General features: G+C 36.8%; 4 protein-coding genes across 4 annotated transcripts; 2 read left to right on the top strand and 2 right to left on the bottom strand.

Moving 5' to 3' along the window:
* Positions 1-1,170: 1,170 nt before the first annotated feature.
* LOC141586229 (DNA-directed RNA polymerases II and IV subunit 5A-like) lies at positions 1,171-3,129 on the top strand. Its single transcript, XM_074407397.1, has 5 exons — positions 1,171-1,288; positions 1,844-2,057; positions 2,159-2,347; positions 2,619-2,732; positions 2,900-3,129. Exons 2-5 carry the CDS (start codon positions 1,857-1,859, stop codon positions 3,023-3,025), a joined length of 630 nt encoding a protein of 209 aa, XP_074263498.1. The 5' UTR covers positions 1,171-1,288; positions 1,844-1,856; the 3' UTR covers positions 3,026-3,129.
* Positions 3,130-3,947: 818 nt separating this feature from the next.
* Positions 3,948-10,141, top strand: LOC141586227 (uncharacterized). The gene is made up of 9 exons (XM_074407396.1): positions 3,948-4,248; positions 4,492-4,573; positions 7,327-7,450; positions 7,743-7,846; positions 7,929-7,989; positions 8,621-8,666; positions 9,128-9,174; positions 9,494-9,651; positions 9,791-10,141. Exons 3-9 carry the CDS (start codon positions 7,336-7,338, stop codon positions 9,857-9,859), a joined length of 600 nt encoding a protein of 199 aa, XP_074263497.1. The 5' UTR covers positions 3,948-4,248; positions 4,492-4,573; positions 7,327-7,335; the 3' UTR covers positions 9,860-10,141.
* LOC141587470 (aspartyl protease AED3-like) lies at positions 5,285-6,619 on the bottom strand. Its single transcript, XM_074408953.1, has one exon. The coding sequence runs from the start codon at positions 6,617-6,619 to the stop codon at positions 5,285-5,287; it is 1,335 nt and encodes a 444-aa protein (XP_074265054.1).
* Positions 10,142-11,858: 1,717 nt separating the features above from the next.
* On the bottom strand, positions 11,859-14,747 carry LOC141586226 (F-box protein At5g49610-like). The gene is made up of 2 exons (XM_074407395.1): positions 14,597-14,747; positions 11,859-13,485 (listed from the first exon to the last, which is right to left on the bottom strand). Exon 2 carries the CDS (start codon positions 13,461-13,463, stop codon positions 12,141-12,143), a length of 1,323 nt encoding a protein of 440 aa, XP_074263496.1. The 5' UTR covers positions 13,464-13,485; positions 14,597-14,747; the 3' UTR covers positions 11,859-12,140.
* Between the last annotated feature and the right edge of the window lie 2,033 nt (positions 14,748-16,780).

Below are 16,780 nucleotides of genomic sequence, written 5' to 3'. Positions count from 1 at the left end.
CACCATTAAAATTATGTTAAAAATGAAGAATAGTAATGTTTCTTTATTCACTAAATTTTATTGTCTATCTTGTGGTTGCATTAGGCTCTATTACGTATGTAAAACTATTTGAAAAATGAAAATTTGAAGGTGATTGCAATTTTAAAAAAATTTAAAAAGTAGTTGAGAAATTAAACGAAGCTGGTTCTTTTAAGCCCTCTTCGACGTTCCTGTAGCAGGGGCTACGAGTGGTCAAACATTCGGGCAAAGTCTTGACTGGGGGCCGAGCTTGGCTAGGCTAATCCACAACCGGCACGAGGTAGGGGCAGGTCAACACCGGATGGCCCGGGCCTGGTGGAGGTGGACCCGAAACCGGCCTGTGATAGGGTCAAGGGCGGGTCGAATGCGGGTCCAGGTTAGATTAGCTCGACCCAAACCCGCCCTACTTGTTGATGGGTCGGGCTGGGCCAAGCAACGGTCACACAAGCCGAGTTAAAAACAACCCGAGGGGTGGGGCATGAGGGCGGGCCGAGTCGGCCTTGAGGTTTGACCAACCCCAACTAGGGCAATATCGATTGACACACTATTATGTAAATAAGCCTTAAGCGTGTACAACAACAACATCATCAACAACAACAACAGAGCCTTAATCCCAAAATGATTTGGGGTCGGCTGACATGAATCATCCTTTAGAACCGTCCATGGGTGAACGCACACCTCAAAATGCGAAAAAAAGAAGCGAAACATAATACAAAGTCAAGGTAAACTTATAGGTTTTAAAATCGAATTCCGGATTTCATTTATAAAAACTTAAAATTTAAATCGAGAATAAAGGTTAAAACCTTAAGCGTGTCTATGAATTTAATTCGATCGTAATTGTGAGGATGGGTCTAGTTTTCGAAGCGCTTATATCATACTAGAGTCGCTAAAATTGATCTAATCTATACCCGATCTATGTCTGAACCGATGATCCAAATTTGACTTGCATCCCGAATTGACCCAGAAGCAACTAATCAAAAACGTTTATTGTCGCTTACTATTCATTATCCATTTATCCCTTACCTAATCCAAGTATTTGCAAACCCAGAACTCAATCAACCCGTTTACCATGTCTAGTCCGGTAGTATAATAACCCTTGAGAACTTGAGGCCCAAGGATAAAACCGAAACTCAAATAAGTCACACAGTTTTTAGGTGTAGAAGGGTTTAAGATCATCAAGGTTTTGTGAATACTCTTGCTACAATTCACAGCTTTACACAGTTTAACTGTACCACACCATAATTCAGACGCCGTGAAATCTTTACAAAAGGTTTGAACTTTTTTCTCTTTTAATTTCTTCCTTTGTCTACATTATTTGTTCACATGTTGTACGTACAATTTTACATTCTGCCAAATTAAATTTCGGGTCGTCGTCATTTATTGCTGCATTAATAATTCACTGTCTAATTTTCGATGCAATTTTCATCCCGGGTTATTAAAAAGTTAATCTTTTCGTTAAACAGTGCTTCTAGTTCTCATGAATTGTTTAATTTTCATGTTTTTTTCGGTTGTTATGCCAATAAAGAACCCAATTTATAAACTTTAGTACAAATAATGCAACATTGATATAATTATACCTTAATAATTTGCGGTGAAATGAATTTAATTAGATTAGTTGGTAAAGTTGCGATCTTTATGGCCTATTTTTATGTTGGGGTACGAAATCAAATTTTTGACATCGTTGTTAGGGGAATTTAAATCAAAAATAAACAAATAATTGGGGCGTAGGCAGTATTCCATAAGAATCGGGATGCTGCAAGAAAAAAACCAGGAAACTGTTTTTGATGCTCTCAGATGTGTGTGTTGGGAATGCGATTTATTGCAGGAACCGGGTTGATATGTCTTCGACAGAAGAAGAAATCTTACAGAAGTACAGAGTCAGGAGAACTGTAATGGAAATGTTAAATGTTCGAGGCTATAATGTGAGCGACGATGAAATCAACATGACACTAGATCAATTCCAGGAACGATATGGCGATAATATGAATTCAGATAATCTTTTCATCTCTAAGGAAATGAGAAACAATAGTTCTGATAAGGTGATGAATGTAATTTTTTATTAAATCTGGTTTAACTGTAGTAGTATGCAGCATTCTTTAATTTTTTTTTTTTGCCTGTATGCTCTTATGTTATTGTGCAGATATATGTTTTCTTTGTTGCTACGACCCCGTCTAAGAAAACAGTTGGAATTCCAGAAGTAAAACAATTCCTGGTAAAGATGACTACTGATTTAGTTTTCAGAGCAATTTTGGTGGTTGCAGGAAAATTGACTCCTTATGCAAACAAGGCTCTTTTAGAAGAACCGAAACTGACACTGGAGGTCTTTGAGGTAAGGGATACTATTGTGAATTGAAACCTTTTATTCGGTATTTGGAAACATTTCAATATCGAGATGTGCATATAAAAGACAGTGCATCGACTGACTGATACTTCACTGTAAAAAGAATACGGAAGACAGTTTTTCATTACTATATCATCGTGTCATTGCTGATAATCCTCTGAAATCTTCTGATCTACTACATGTTTTAGTTTTCCTGAATGTCCATGTTACCAAGTAAAGATCTGCTAGTAAGACGTTAATGTTTTATGTTTGCGTGCAGGAAGCTGAACTCTTGGTTAATGTTATGAAGCATGCCCTTGTCCCTGAACATCAGGTTCTCACAGACGATGAAAAGAAAGCACTTCTTGAAAAATATCAACTCCACGAGACAAAGGTTCGTTTAGGGGATGTTGGTAATGAGACTTTCTTAGGCCGGGCCTAACATCGATTTTTATCTGTTTATCTGTGGTTGTCTCGAATGAGTCATTCCGAGTCCATGAACAACTCAAATTCAACTGATTTTTTCTTAACTGTTTTGCTTATTTTTCATCTTGTTTTCAGCTACCAAGAATTCTTGTGAATGACCCTGTTGCAAGACATTTCGGACTCAAGCGTGGCCAAGTCATGAAGATTATCCGGCCTAGTGAGAATGCTGGCAAATACATCACATATCGGATTGTTTTTTAACTTATGATCCCTCCCTCGTTAATTCTAGGAAAAACAAGTGACTTCCATGTAAAAGACTGCTGCTAATTATATTTGAATTCAGTGTTTTCATGATTTTGGTGAAAGTTGCTTTGCCTTTTTCATCATTCATCATCAACTATTTTTACTTGTGTGGCATCTTACAACCGGCGTCACAGCATTTGTGTATCGTAAGGCAAATGTACCAAAAATAACGGGTTCATTTCCGTTCAAGTCAATCCTAAACTCAAAATTTTGTGATTTCTCACTACTCCGTATTATGTTAAAACTTGTTTACCCTAGAAGAAGCGTACTAAAACAATAATTTATCGAGTTTAATAATGAAAATGAGACAAGAAATCCGAACTCATATTTGTACACAAGGGTGATAACTTCACAAGGGTCACACTATTAAGTGACAAAGCACCTGAATTACTACCCCATAGTCTAAAATATCATAAGAGAATATAGCGGATAATTAAAATTCTGATAAACGAACAAAAAAATCATTAAGGTAGCTAAATATTTGTTTCGGCTCACCAAGTCCTACTATTGAGCTAAAAAAACTCATTTAATATTGTTAATTATATTTACATTTATTATACAATCAATTAGCAAAGAGTAAAATTATGTTCCTTCGGATCGTAACGAACTGAAATGAAAGAATTTGAACTAAACCGAGTTGAATTACTAAACAAAAATAAACTCGATTGAACTGAATCAAACTAAGTAAAATAATAATTAAAAAAAGCCTAATTTTAAAATCATAATATGAAAGAATTTTTTCACCCTTTGATTTTTCTCTAGGACTAAAAAAAACCAAGGTTAAATCATTATTAACCTTTTCACCTTCTTTTAACCCCTATCTCTGTTTTTACAGCCTCTCCCACAAAACCCAAAACCCCGCGAAACAACAATCAAGCACACCCTGCAAAAAGATGGAAAATTTTAGCCCTAATTTCTCCAAAATCCCCAAATCCCACATTTCTTCCCTCAAAACAATGCTTTAATTTTCATCTTTTCAATCAAAAACAAACTAAATTATTCTTTGTTTCAAAACCCACTTCAAAATCTCTTCTTTTTGCATTTTCTACCCATAATTCCCATGATCATATTATTAATACCAATAATAATAATGAAAATACTAATAATAATGCTAAGAATTTTAATGGGATTAATTTTTTTGCTAGCACTTCAACTGCTTATACTCCACCTTCTTCTAAATTGTGAGTATTTTTCTCAGCGCAATTTTTATTTTGGGTCATTCGGAAATAGTCTGTTTGTGTTGCTTGCATAAGGTTAATTGGGTAAGTCTGCGTACATCCGACCCCGAGGCATTAGGGTAATGTTATTGGTGTTGTATAGGTTTTTTGTTTGATTTTGGCTAAAATTTTAATTGGGTATTCTTTTTTTATTGTTATTTGGATGAATCTGTGATAAAGATTGTATCTTTTTGATGAATATGATAGTGAATTGCCTTTGTTTTGGATTGGAATCGGCGTTGGCGTTGGATTATCTGCCCTTTATTCTGCTGTGAATTCCAGGCTAAAGGTAAGTGTTCTTGTATGACTGTTTTACTGAATTTGTTAGATTTTGATGATGCTATAGATAGATTGCTAGGTCAAGTCACATAGCATGGTCTTGTGAAAAATTGGAAATTTGTATGTTTATTGTAAGTTACTCCCTCCGTACCGGTCAATTGTTGTCCTTTCCTTTTGGCACAAAGACCAAGGAAAGAGGAGAAGACCAATAACTAAATGACAAGTGGAACAAATTGAATGAGAATGATCAAATTACTCATCAAGTTCATTCTTAAAATAGAAAGGACAACAAATAACTCAGACACCCCAATATGGAAAAGGACAACAAATGACCGGGACAAAGGGAGTATGTTACTCCGACTTTTCATATTACCTCCCGTTCACCCATGTGGACACTCGACAGTTGAAATGGGTAGAATGTCGGTCTGGTGGTTAGCCGATAGCCACCAAGGGTGATGAATGGGACCGTTGTTGGAAGGGTTAATTATTTGTGGGTGTCATATTGTATAAGAGAATGAGTGAATGACCGTGTAGTGTAGGAGTATGATAGAGCATTATAGGCAAGAAATTGGAGAAGAAACGGAGATGGAAAGTTGATTTGAGTGGATATCACATACGAGTGCAAACTGCAAAGTACAAACTTAGAAAGAAAACACTCTTCAGAAGAATTGAAAAAAACAATACGAACAGGAAAAGTGCATCACTACGACAGATAGAATCTTCATCCGCAAATTTGTTTCTTTAAGCCCAATCTTTTGTTTTTGAGATCATACTCAATACGAAAATTCGCTTGCTGATAGCTTCCTAAGATGATTGCCGGGCCTGTTCCGTCCCCAGTTTGGTTGGTAGGTGTGACAAATGGAAGGCATAAAGTATCTTGATCATATAGGGCATAATTTGCCACTGGCAAATCCATCTTTACACCATCCTTGAAGAGAAATGCCATTTTCGGGACCACAAGGTCTTTCTCGAAGTCTATACCCGTAACATTGATGCACAACATTGTGCCCCCGGGCGTCTGCAGAAGGCTGACCCGATCCTTTTCATCTAGAGGAATCTGGTCTTGGTATGCCAGGGCAATTAGGTCAAACACAGTGGGATGCATATATGTGTAGGCTGTCCTGGTGTCCACTATGGTTCCTCCATTCCCATTTTGGTTGGGAACGACAATATCGTTTGGTATCTTAACGATTTTAGAACCAATGTTGATTTGATATAACTTAATGTAGTAGTAACCATTGGCAGGAATGGTGGAAGGGTTCTTAAGCAGAGGGGTGTATTTGATCCCTTTAATAACACCCGAGTCCCCAAGAATCAATTTGGTGCTCTGTCGAGTACTGTCAAATTTATGAACCAAAAGACAATAAGAGAATTTGTTGAGCCGGATCTGTTTGGGAAGCGACATTGGCATCTTTCCAAACCCAATAATTCCTTGAGGTATGTCTCCAGTAGTAAGTGGAGAACATCCCATGAAGATCTCGTTTGGAGCCTTCCCCGGCAAATTGACGTTCTCAAAGATGGCATTGCCAGAGGTTATGTCTGAGCCGTAGGCTCTACTGTACGAACAGGGCTCAGTGCAGCTGCCAGGAGAGCTCTGAAGGCAGTCCGGGCAGCTTGCCATGGTGCCTGGCTCGTCCAGCCAAGCACATTTTTTATTGTTGCATGTAACGGGGAAGTTTGTAGACGATAGTTCAGGATTGAAAATGAAAAGCTCAAAGCCAAATGAGCAAGGAACCCATATGAAGCTACTGCCAGTGTCAAAGATAACAGGCAGTGTTTGGGAGGGAGTGCCAAAAGAGAGCAAGATGGTGTACCCTCCATATCTAGGGAATAAATCGTAAGAGGGGGCGGATGAAATCTTATTTTGACGTTTTAAATAATAAGCTCGTTCAAGGGCTGATTTTGCTAGCTCAACGATGATATCTTTTGGGCTCAGCAGATTATTGTTTATCGGAATTGGGGAGAGTTCAAGCGTGTAAGGAAACGAAAATGTGGGTAAAATGAATAGGGAGGAGATTAAGCAGAGAAGTAGACATAGCCGACTAGGAAATGCCATTGCTTTTTGTGTTTGCTTTTTGTGTTTGCTTTTTGTGTGAGTTGAGTTGGGATGAAAAACGATTTCTTTTATAATGAAGTTTATGTCAACGCCGTAAATGGAAACCTTCTTATTATGAGCTATAAAATTTCCTACTGGAAGTTAATAATTTGCAGTTGATTGGATCATGACAGTCTCCATGTGGAGAAGCTTTTATGTAAACCATTTGCAGTAGCCGGCGTAAAGAATTACTTACAGAGGTATTGTTTGATTAATGTGTGAAGCACTCCTAGATCAGTAGACGGTTCTTATACGAGGAAGGTGATATATGATTATGAGTTTACTTTCTATAAGATAAACCAAGTGTTGATTTAAAACTATTACAAATTGATAATATTTTTTTAGCCTAGAAATATAACAAGAGCAACTTGAGCAACTATTCAGCAACTAAGTTCTAAATGTGATCTTCACCTAAGCCATCTAATTTAGCCAAATTGCAAATGTGACCTTCGCGTAAGCCATCTAGTTTGCAAACTTTCTCCGTCAATAACTAACATGACAGTTGCCTTGGAGCTTAGTCCAGTGGTTAACTGTGTCGAAACTGTGCATCTCAATGCAATTATCTAGGATTGTGCATTATATGGGTTTGTGTTTTTTTTTTCCCTCATTTTCCTTGGTTGGCATGTTTAAGCTTTGACATTATTAACCTTATTGCTTGCAACTGCTAGATTTCTGAAATGCAAGATGCGTGCAAGACTACGATTGATTTTGGGGACAAGAAACCGAGGCCAGCTAGGAAAATAAGTGGAGCTACGATTGATATCTCTCACTTATGTAGAACTGAAAATAAGGGTAATGTCATTTACAACTTCTAGATCTTGAATCTTTGTAGTGCCGATTAACAAGTAGATACTAATAGAGGCCTAGAGGGAACTCGGCCACTCCCCAAAACCACATGGTTTCACTTCTTCATAGCGAAAAAAAGCTGAGAATGCTACTGTGGTGTCGTTGAAAATATATTACGACTTTCAAACACCCGAGCTCTAGGAAATGGAATCAGATGGACTTTCTTTCTTTCTATTACTGTACACTGTCTAACAACCCATGATTATAATTTTACAAGGTGGTGTTTTACGATTTGCAGTTTATCTTGACGCGTACATTAAAGAACTTTTGCCAGAGAATCAACCCAAAACCAATAATGACACATCTGCGAGGAGGTCATCTGAGGATACTAAGACTGCCGAGGTATTATGCAGTGTGGTGACTGCTATAAGTTTGTTGTACTTACATTATGTTATATTGTTCTACTGACTTCTTTTTTATGCAGGTAGTACAGAACGGAGCCGTTTTAAATGAAGCTACCTCTCCTGAATTGTCCCAAGAGAAGAGTAAGTGATGATATCTGGCAAGTAAGAGTTTAAAACTGTACATATTGTATGCTCATCTTATTTCTAAGACTTAAACTGCTCGACTTTTGAATTACTGCTGAACATTATAGTCATACATTTAGTTTTATATCGAACTAAACATTTTTGATATTGAACAAGAATATTTACATGAACCCCTAAATACATGAACCAAATCGCATGGCAATCAAAACGATGTATGTTAGCAAGGATAGCGAGAATCATGTTTTCGTCACCAAAAAAAAAAAAAAAAAAAAAAAAAAACCCTAAGTTCTTTTTTTGTTAAGAAACTTGGGTTCTATAACTCTATTACGAGTATCTGTCTCATGAACATGTAGGATTATCAGACGCTGCTGTTTTTTTAATGTTAATGCTTTTTGCTCATCTATAATGCATTGTTTAGTGTCAATGCCCTTGTCCGAGCGTTAAGTAATGTAAATGGGTACTTGGGAAAATGAAAGTGTGAATACCAATTCTCATACCCTTGTTTTATTTGCTTTATTCATTTTCGTTTCAAGCCTTCTTTTTTCCTCAGTATGATTATGTTTCTTTACTTAAAACATCTAGTTTTGTCTTGTGTCATTGGTACTAAAGATTGTTAACTTTGTTACAGAGACGCTACAGGATATAATCGATCCTGAGCTACGTCAGAAAGTCTTGTGAGTTTCACTGAGTTCTTGGTATTTTTGATATATTGTAAGCACTATGAAGTTGTCATCCAGGTTTTTGGTGTTCTTTACGATTTATTAGAAGTAATAACGCGTTTGCCCTTGCAACAATTTCAACACCTTTAAATGTTCTATATCAATCTATTTTACTGATTAGGATTCTCTTCACGATCCTTCTAAGCGATTGAGCACAAATGTTGTTACTAAATAATTTGCATGAAGCAGACTATTAGTAGTACCCGGTACAAGTGTCTCCAAGTGTCAGACTCCCCTATTTTTAAAATTCGCATATTTTGGCTTTAAATGAGGAGTCCAAGTGTGTCTGAGCTCCAATAGGTACACGAGGAAATCGGAGTTGGAGTAATATAGCTTGTTTCTCACTCAATGTCTTGTTACTTGCTCAGTGTTTCGTTTTAATTGGTGTCTTTCCTAATTAAGATGTTCTCTTTCAGAGATACAATGACGGAGAAAGATATTCTTGAAATCAATCGGATATTACGTGAGTCGTCTGAATTTGAGCTGTTATGCATTGTTACTTCTTTATTGGGCAAGATTTTTGTTAGCATCTTATATACACCTCTGAGTTTATTCGTTAATAATGACAATTTTGACCGATTTTTTGATTTTTTTCTCATAGTATATTCGTATTAAATATTTACCACTTTGTAATAATGAGAATACACGACAATTTTTCTTTCTTTTCTTGTTTTTTTATCAACGGAAGTTGATAGATCGTGCCCTAATAAAGGCGTGATTACTTTCCTTTCTTTTCTTGTTTTTTTTTTTGGCTTACAGACATTGTGAGTTGTTTATGGTAGGTGAAACGGGTCTTACATATGAAGAGATATCTTCAAGATTTGAGGCCGCTTCTGAGATTCACTTGGCAATGTCGAATCCTAGAATTCAACAAGTGTTGGTGGAAATATGCTCTTCTGGAAATCCAATGACTGGTATCAAGTTTCGATCCAATGCGGAGGTAATAAAACTAATTATTTCATTTCGTCTATACATTTCACAGTGAGTATTGTGTGGTTCCGTGAAATTTCGTCAATTCTAGGTTTCTTATATTTGCTGCTGCTTCTTTTTCTTGTAATTTTTATTTTTGTTGTTTGTAGGCCATGGATTTAGTAATGAAATTAGTAGCACTCTTCCCTGAAATTGGACAACTCTATGGATTATGCTGACCATTGTCGGAGGCCTGTTCTATGTAGTCGAAATCAGAGATTGGTGTTTGTGACTGCAGACTGTTGATGTTAAGTTGAATAAGAGTATATGAGAGGATTAATGTGTTGCTTATCAAATGTATCCCTAATACACGGTAAATTATTAGATTGGTTAGTTCATCTGTTAGCTTGGTTCGATTCGAATACACTATACAGTGTGTCAGTGTATGGGATATGCAAATCTTTCATTTCTGATAATCCGTGGAGAATAGAGGAGATACCACATATTTTTCCAGAAGCGAATTCGTGTGTCGATTGGTTGGCTAACCAAGGGGTACTTCAATCCGAGCAGCTCCTTCTAATTTTTGAGTCGAATATGCCAAATCACTTATCCCGTCTAGTGCAGTCAGATGTTGGGGGCGTAGCTTGGCCTCAAGTTGTTTCTTTCTATGCTTTCTAGTTTTATTTGTACTTTCAGTTGTTGTTTCTGCATTTTAATTTTGGGTCAATTTGGCTCCTTATCACCAAAAAAGGAAAATATTATAAAAATCACAAATTCTCATTTAAGACGGACACTATCCGTCACAAGCTGAAAACGGATAGTGTCCCTCTCACAAAATGCAAATGGATAGTGCAAGTGGAGGGAAATGGATACCTCCACTTGCACTCCCACTTCATTTTGTGAGAGCGCCACTATCGGTCTTCAGCTTGGGACGTCTCTTTCTCAACTTTCCTGGAATAATGATCGTATACTTCAGTATTTTAACATGCCTATTACAATTTAATTCTGAAAATCGTAAAAGTATAAACTATAAAGTATAAACCCATACTTGTTGGTAGACCTGGCAAAACTAACCGACTCGAAGGACCCTATCGGATAAGGCTGACTCGAGACCCGAAATGTATGACCGAAAGTGACCCGATTCGAAGTGAGCCGACTTGAGTGACCCGAAATGACCCAATTGACCCGTAATGACTTAATTAAGGGAAATCACATCCAAAAATGACCCAAACGACCCAACTCGATCTCAAGCGACCTGACTCAAAAATGACCTCCTGTTAAATTGTTAACCCGAAAATTACTCAATCCAAAATTAATCCGACCTGAATCAGCCATTTATCAAGTCTACTCCCTGTTGGACCACTAATAACGGTTTAGTGGCACCAATTTAATCTATTATTATCATCAATTTTAACCTAACCGTCACCATTTCCATCGCCTAATCAAAAATCCCCAAATCAATTTAATTCCCAAATCCCTAATAAACGCATTCGCCCAATTCAATCGATTCCCAAATTTGTCTATCAATAATGACGACAATTAGGTCGGCGACTCCAACAATCACCCAAACCCAAACCCTAGAGTCCACACAATCCCCAAATCAACAAATACAACCTCCCCAATCGCAAACCCTAGTTCTTCGTCTCAATCGAAAGAAGAAGGTTACGTGGAGCGAAGACACCGTCGACAACGAATTCATGAACAAGAAAAGCTCGAAGAAATGTTGTATTTTTCATAAGGAGAAATCTTTCGATGAAGATTGCAGTGACGACGAAGACGATGATAATGACATGCGTAAGCATCATGATCATGATTGTGGCTCAAATCATGATCATGTTGATGATAATGGTGCCGGTTCGAGTAATAGCCTTGCTGATTAATAGTTGTGATTGAAGAATTGATTAGTTTTCGATTTTTCGAGGAATTTGTCCAAAAATTTGATGTAATCGTATGAAATGACTGGCTTGTAATGTGAAATACAGATTATGTGATATAGTTACACTAATCATTTGATGTTTTAAATGAAATGGTATGAATTTTGTCATACTTTGTTCTTGATTTGTTCATTTGCTTTGCTCTGTATTGATGTTTGTTGAATTGCGGAATTATAATAAAATACCGAGTAAGTCTCTTTTAAAACCGTTTCTATATGATCAGACCTGCGAATTTACGTATTTGGATCTATTTCACGCTTACAGGCTTACAGGTTACAGATATTTAAATAAGAACTGGTAATAATTGTCGAAAACTCCTCAAAGTTGTTCATCATATTTACCGAGTACAATATAAAACCTGTGTTAATGTCTTATTCTTGTCATTAACATCTCTAAAATACTGAAAGATAAATAAGAATATCAACATTGTTCAGGAGACTGAGTGCACTCGTTCGATACTTCTTCAGGCAATTTTAAGCATTCAACAGGTTGAAGCAAATCAGGATTTCTGATCTCAACTGCAACAGAAAAAATGAAAGAAAACAACAGAAATCAATTCCCGAGTTGGGAAAAATAAGCAATTACCTCATTGCATAGGTTCAAGAGGTTCCCAAGTCGCGAGGTTATTAGTATGAGGTATGAGAAATTCATCAACCGCAATACTTCCACCATCCATCTCAATCTCTGTTACTTCTTCAAGCTCGAAATCATATGAATAGAATTTCTTTCTTCTCCTGAAAATCATTTCTTTAGCATTCACAGCAAGAACCGGCACAGAATACTCCTTGTTCTCGACATAACCAACGACAGCATCAATGTGAATAGTGTGTTGTTTAATCCACTCCGTCCCTTCTAATCCCTTGAGCACCCAGATCTCTATATGGTCCATGTCTAAACTGCTCACAAAGGTCAAGAAGCCACCCATTTCGACTAGTTTATCGTGCACACTAACCGATTTTGGGAGGTCTGTGACAAAGAATCTTTCATCCTCGGCATTCATAGAGACAATGTAATCAATATGTTGATGGTGATACCTGCGAGGGAGCCAATGCAGGGCCTCGTTGGTCGAAATGGGTGCATGGGTAAACCACCTAAGTACGTTTTCAGACGGACCGTCAATGGCTTTCCAGTATCTTGACTCCATACTCCATACTTCACAAGCAATGTGCCCTAGTTCATCCTTGAACAAGTGCACCACTTTGAATACACCCTTTGAATGGCTAAACACGAGTCCATATGACTCACTATGGCTAGGGTCACTGGGAACAGTGCCTAGGGGAAAACCAAAAAATTTCCGAGTCATAGGGTTCATGATGATCAACCTCCCTGGTCGTTCGTGACTGTCAAATGTAGCCATTTCTCGCTCACCTGACCTACTTTGGCTAGCCGTCCTCTTCCTCTCGAACATAGAAGAGATCAAAATTAAGCCATTACAAGTGGCTACAATTTTTCCTAAACAACTAATGTTAAGATCGATAACTTTGCTCTTCCCGTCTTCAATCTCTAAGAAGTTGATAACATTGCTTCTCATAATTTCAGCAGGGGTACACGGGAAAATGGAAAATGCCTCTAATTGGTTTACTTGGGATTCGAGATGAAATGTGTTAAACCTATCTCGTCCAATTGCTCTAAGAAAAATCGCAGTAGTTTGAGCTTCGTTATTGTAAGCCTCAACAAACTCCGAACAATGGATCAACTTGTTCCATGATTTGCACACGCATCTGAATCTCAGAAGAGACTTGATTGGTAGTAGAAGAAAGATCTTAAACATCAAATCGTTTGGTAAAAATGGTGTTAAGGAAGTCTTCATCTTCGACACCCTTTCTTGAACCATTCTCATAAAGTTCAATTGCCTCTTTTTGATCCCTTGATACCTTTCTTCAATCAGGGATTTTCGCTTCGTCCTCATCTTTGCTACTTTAGGTGATCAGCTTCATGATTAAAAAAGAAAAAGCAAATCTTGTTAGCATAACTAGAACATTATTAACAATTTGAGCTTACAACACATATCAGGTAGCTTAGCCGATACATTATCGAGTGACTTCAAACCCGTCAACATCAATTCCCATCGTCGCTCCCTTTGCACCAAAAAACAGACATATTACTACCCTATAATCCAGTTTTCAGAGTCATGCATATTGTTTGAAAATTGTGATGGATGAATCACACCAAATTTAGAAACTTAATTCATCATCAGGAAAAAAAATACTCCCTCCTCCCTCCTGTGTCCAAGTCAATAGTTTACATTTGACTTATTTCCCCCTCACAAAATAAAGCAAATGTAAACTATTCACTGGAACGTAGGGAGTATAATTCCAACCCAAATTAAACCAAATTAGAAACTTAATTCATCATCAGAAAAAAAAAAAAAAAATACTCATTCCTCCGTCCCAGTCAATAGTTACATTTGATTGATTTCCCCCTAACAAAATAAAGCAATTGTAAACTATTCACTGGAACATAGGGCGTATAATTCCAACACAAATTAAGCCAAATTATACAAGATGGTGTGATTGAATTTCTAATGTCAAACATAACCCAGATGAATCCATAGCCAACTAATAGCAATTAACTAGATTGAAGAAATAAACTCATGGTAAACAGTGGTGGAGTTAGGGAGGCTAGCACGGGCGATCGCCACTCAACAACTAGAAAGTTTAGATTTTTTTTTTAAAAATCAAATTTTTAATTTACCTTATTCCATTAAAATTATCGACCCTAACGACAAATCATGGCTTCGTCACTCATCGTAACCTTAATTGTACTTCCTATATAATCGCAATATCATTTGATCATATAAATTACAAATCCATATATACAACCAACATTAAAATTAATGATAAAACAACTAATTATGATCAAATTAACAAGACAATTAATTAACAACATAAAAACATGAATACTTTTTTGGTGTGAAGGGAGCAATAAAGGGTGATTTTGATATTGACGGGTAATATGATACGATCAATTACAAACTTATTCATTAATCACAGATATGGTTTTACGATCATGATATAGAAGATTAGATTATGAAATTTGTACCTAAGAGATTGATGAGGAAAAAGGGGGACTGTCCGCTGCCTTGGTCTGCTGCATAACATTTGTGGGATTTGACAAGATTTTGCAACTTATAATGAAGTGTACCCTTTCCGCACAAATTTTGTGACGACAATATTCGTCCTAAGTTTATGATAGGTCAAATAAAATTTATTTGGTACCGAAGATGTCTTAGTCTAGTGGTTAAGACGGAGGTATTGTGGATAATAGGTCTCAGGTTCGAATCCCCCCTCCCCTCTATTGTAATGCGACTAAGTGCGCGTTTCGATTGACCAAAAAAAAAAAAAAAAAATCATTTGGCTTGATAAAAATAAGTCATTTGTAATTTTCTAGATCCAGGTACTATTGCTTTTGTCTTATACTCTTATTTGTCCAAGTGGGTGATATTTAACCGTCACAGACTACCCGTCACAAGGGATTGCCCTTTTCGTGTTTCCGTCCCAGTCATTTGTTAACTTTTATACGGAGTATTATTTAAAAGGCTTATTTTAATCAATAAATAAAGGATGTGTATATTTTTATTAATTAAAATATAGTTGAACATTAAAAATATTATTTGGAACCTAAAAAAAGTTCCAAGTGGCGAAGCCCAGTACGTAACTATGTTTACATTCATCTAAAGTTTGGATTTAAGTGCTTTTTTGCTTTTTATTTATGGTTAGGTGGCATATTTAAAGCAGTTTGGATCGTCTGTCTCATTTTTGTGTCTCATTTCGTATCTCATTGCCTTAATATCCTGACACCTCATCCTTAGATAATACTATCTACATACTTATTTTTAATATTTATTGTTTATGTATCAAATAGAGAAATAACGGGACATAAAATGAGACACGAAAATGGAATAGAGGATCCGAAATGTATTTAACAACCAATATCATTGATGCAATTGAAAAGTTAAAAAGCCCACATGTCATAAAAAAAAATTCGTTTACATCAATTGCGTATTTGCGTGTTTAGAATCGGCAAAAGTAATTGGACTCATTTGTTACACAAAATCTCATTAAAGACGGCATGTATTCGTCACTTTGGAGTTTGGAGTGACGGATACCATTTCCTCTCACAAATGACCCAAATAGAGGAGAGAGGGAAGCACATGAGGTGCCCCCCACCTTGTCCCCCATATCCGTTTTGTGAGTGACATTACCCGTCATTTGCTCCGACCCGTCTTCAGCAAGACTTGTTGCATTTGTTAAGTTACTGAATTAGTACGGAGTATGAATTAATAAAAAAAAAATCCGTGAAGAAATTTGGTAACTTTGTAAAAGAGGTTAGTAATTTTATAAATGGATTTAATAAAAAGTGTTCTGATTTTAAATTTACAAGTTATTATGGGATTGGGATCCAATAATTACATAAATGGTCGTAAATTTTTAAATGAAGTCGTCATACACATATAACGCTTCTAGTGTGTTGGGAATTTGAGATCATGCTAATGGTCTAGTCTAAATTTTTTGTATCCACTCTAATTCTTTGCAACTTTACTTGTCACATTATCATTAGGGTGAGATTATCAGTCAGATTTTCCTAAGTCTTAAGATTCTGCCACATCAGCTTTTCACTAACTTTTATTATTTCTTTATTGTTCAGACTCATCACAGACTCACCTTAGACTTTATACATTATCCGTCAGACTCATCTCATACTCTACTTTTTCACTCCACTTTATTTTTTTAACAAAAAGAAAGGGCACATGTTGTTCACCCATTGTATAATTTTTCTTTAAGGTGGGGTCAAGACTCACCCAAAGTCTTAAGTTGAGTCTTGGATTTCTAAGATTCAACTTAAGACTTTGTTAAGGCTTTGTAAAGACTATGGTAGATTATTTGTAGCACAAATTCTCATTATAGACGGACACTATCCGTCTATACGTATAGACGGATACCATTTCCCTTCACAAATTACCCATTTGCCATAAAGTGGGAAGCACATGGGAGTGTCCCACCTTGTCCCCTTCACAAATTACCCACTTGTCCCCTATCCGTCTATACGTATAGACGGATACCATTTCCCTTCACAAATTACCCATTTGCCATAAAGTGGGAAGCACATGGGAGTGTCCCACCTTGTCCCCTTACCCATTTTATTAGAGGTCTTTACCCGTCTGCTCGCCCCATCCGTCTATACCAAGACCTATTGTATTTGTAATCTTGAGTGAGCCTTGTCTCA

Source organism: Silene latifolia, chromosome 6, assembly GCF_048544455.1.
Source record: "Silene latifolia isolate original U9 population chromosome 6, ASM4854445v1, whole genome shotgun sequence".
NCBI lineage: Eukaryota > Viridiplantae > Streptophyta > Magnoliopsida > Caryophyllales > Caryophyllaceae > Silene > Silene latifolia.
Note: the sequence above shows the minus strand (reverse complement) of the source record. Positions and strands in the feature narration are given on the sequence as shown.

Bases quoted from the DNA above. Each gene is read 5' to 3' on its own strand.
- LOC141586226 (XM_074407395.1), bottom strand. From the start codon at position 13,463: ATGAGGACGAAGCGAAAATCCCTGATTGAAGAAAGGTATCAAGGGATC.
- LOC141587470 (XM_074408953.1), bottom strand. From the start codon at position 6,619: ATGGCATTTCCTAGTCGGCTATGTCTACTTCTCTGCTTAATCTCCTCC.
- LOC141586229 (XM_074407397.1), top strand. From the start codon at position 1,857: ATGTCTTCGACAGAAGAAGAAATCTTACAGAAGTACAGAGTCAGGAGA. The intron at 2,058-2,158 runs GTGATGAATGTA...GTTATTGTGCAG, and splicing joins GAAACAATAGTTCTGATAAG to ATATATGTTTTCTTTGTTGC. The intron at 2,733-2,899 runs GTTCGTTTAGGG...TCTTGTTTTCAG, and splicing joins ATCAACTCCACGAGACAAAG to CTACCAAGAATTCTTGTGAA.
- LOC141586227 (XM_074407396.1), top strand. From the start codon at position 7,336: ATGCAAGATGCGTGCAAGACTACGATTGATTTTGGGGACAAGAAACCG. The intron at 8,667-9,127 runs GTGAGTTTCACT...GTTCTCTTTCAG, and splicing joins GAGCTACGTCAGAAAGTCTT to AGATACAATGACGGAGAAAG. The intron at 9,652-9,790 runs GTAATAAAACTA...TGTTGTTTGTAG, and splicing joins AGTTTCGATCCAATGCGGAG to GCCATGGATTTAGTAATGAA.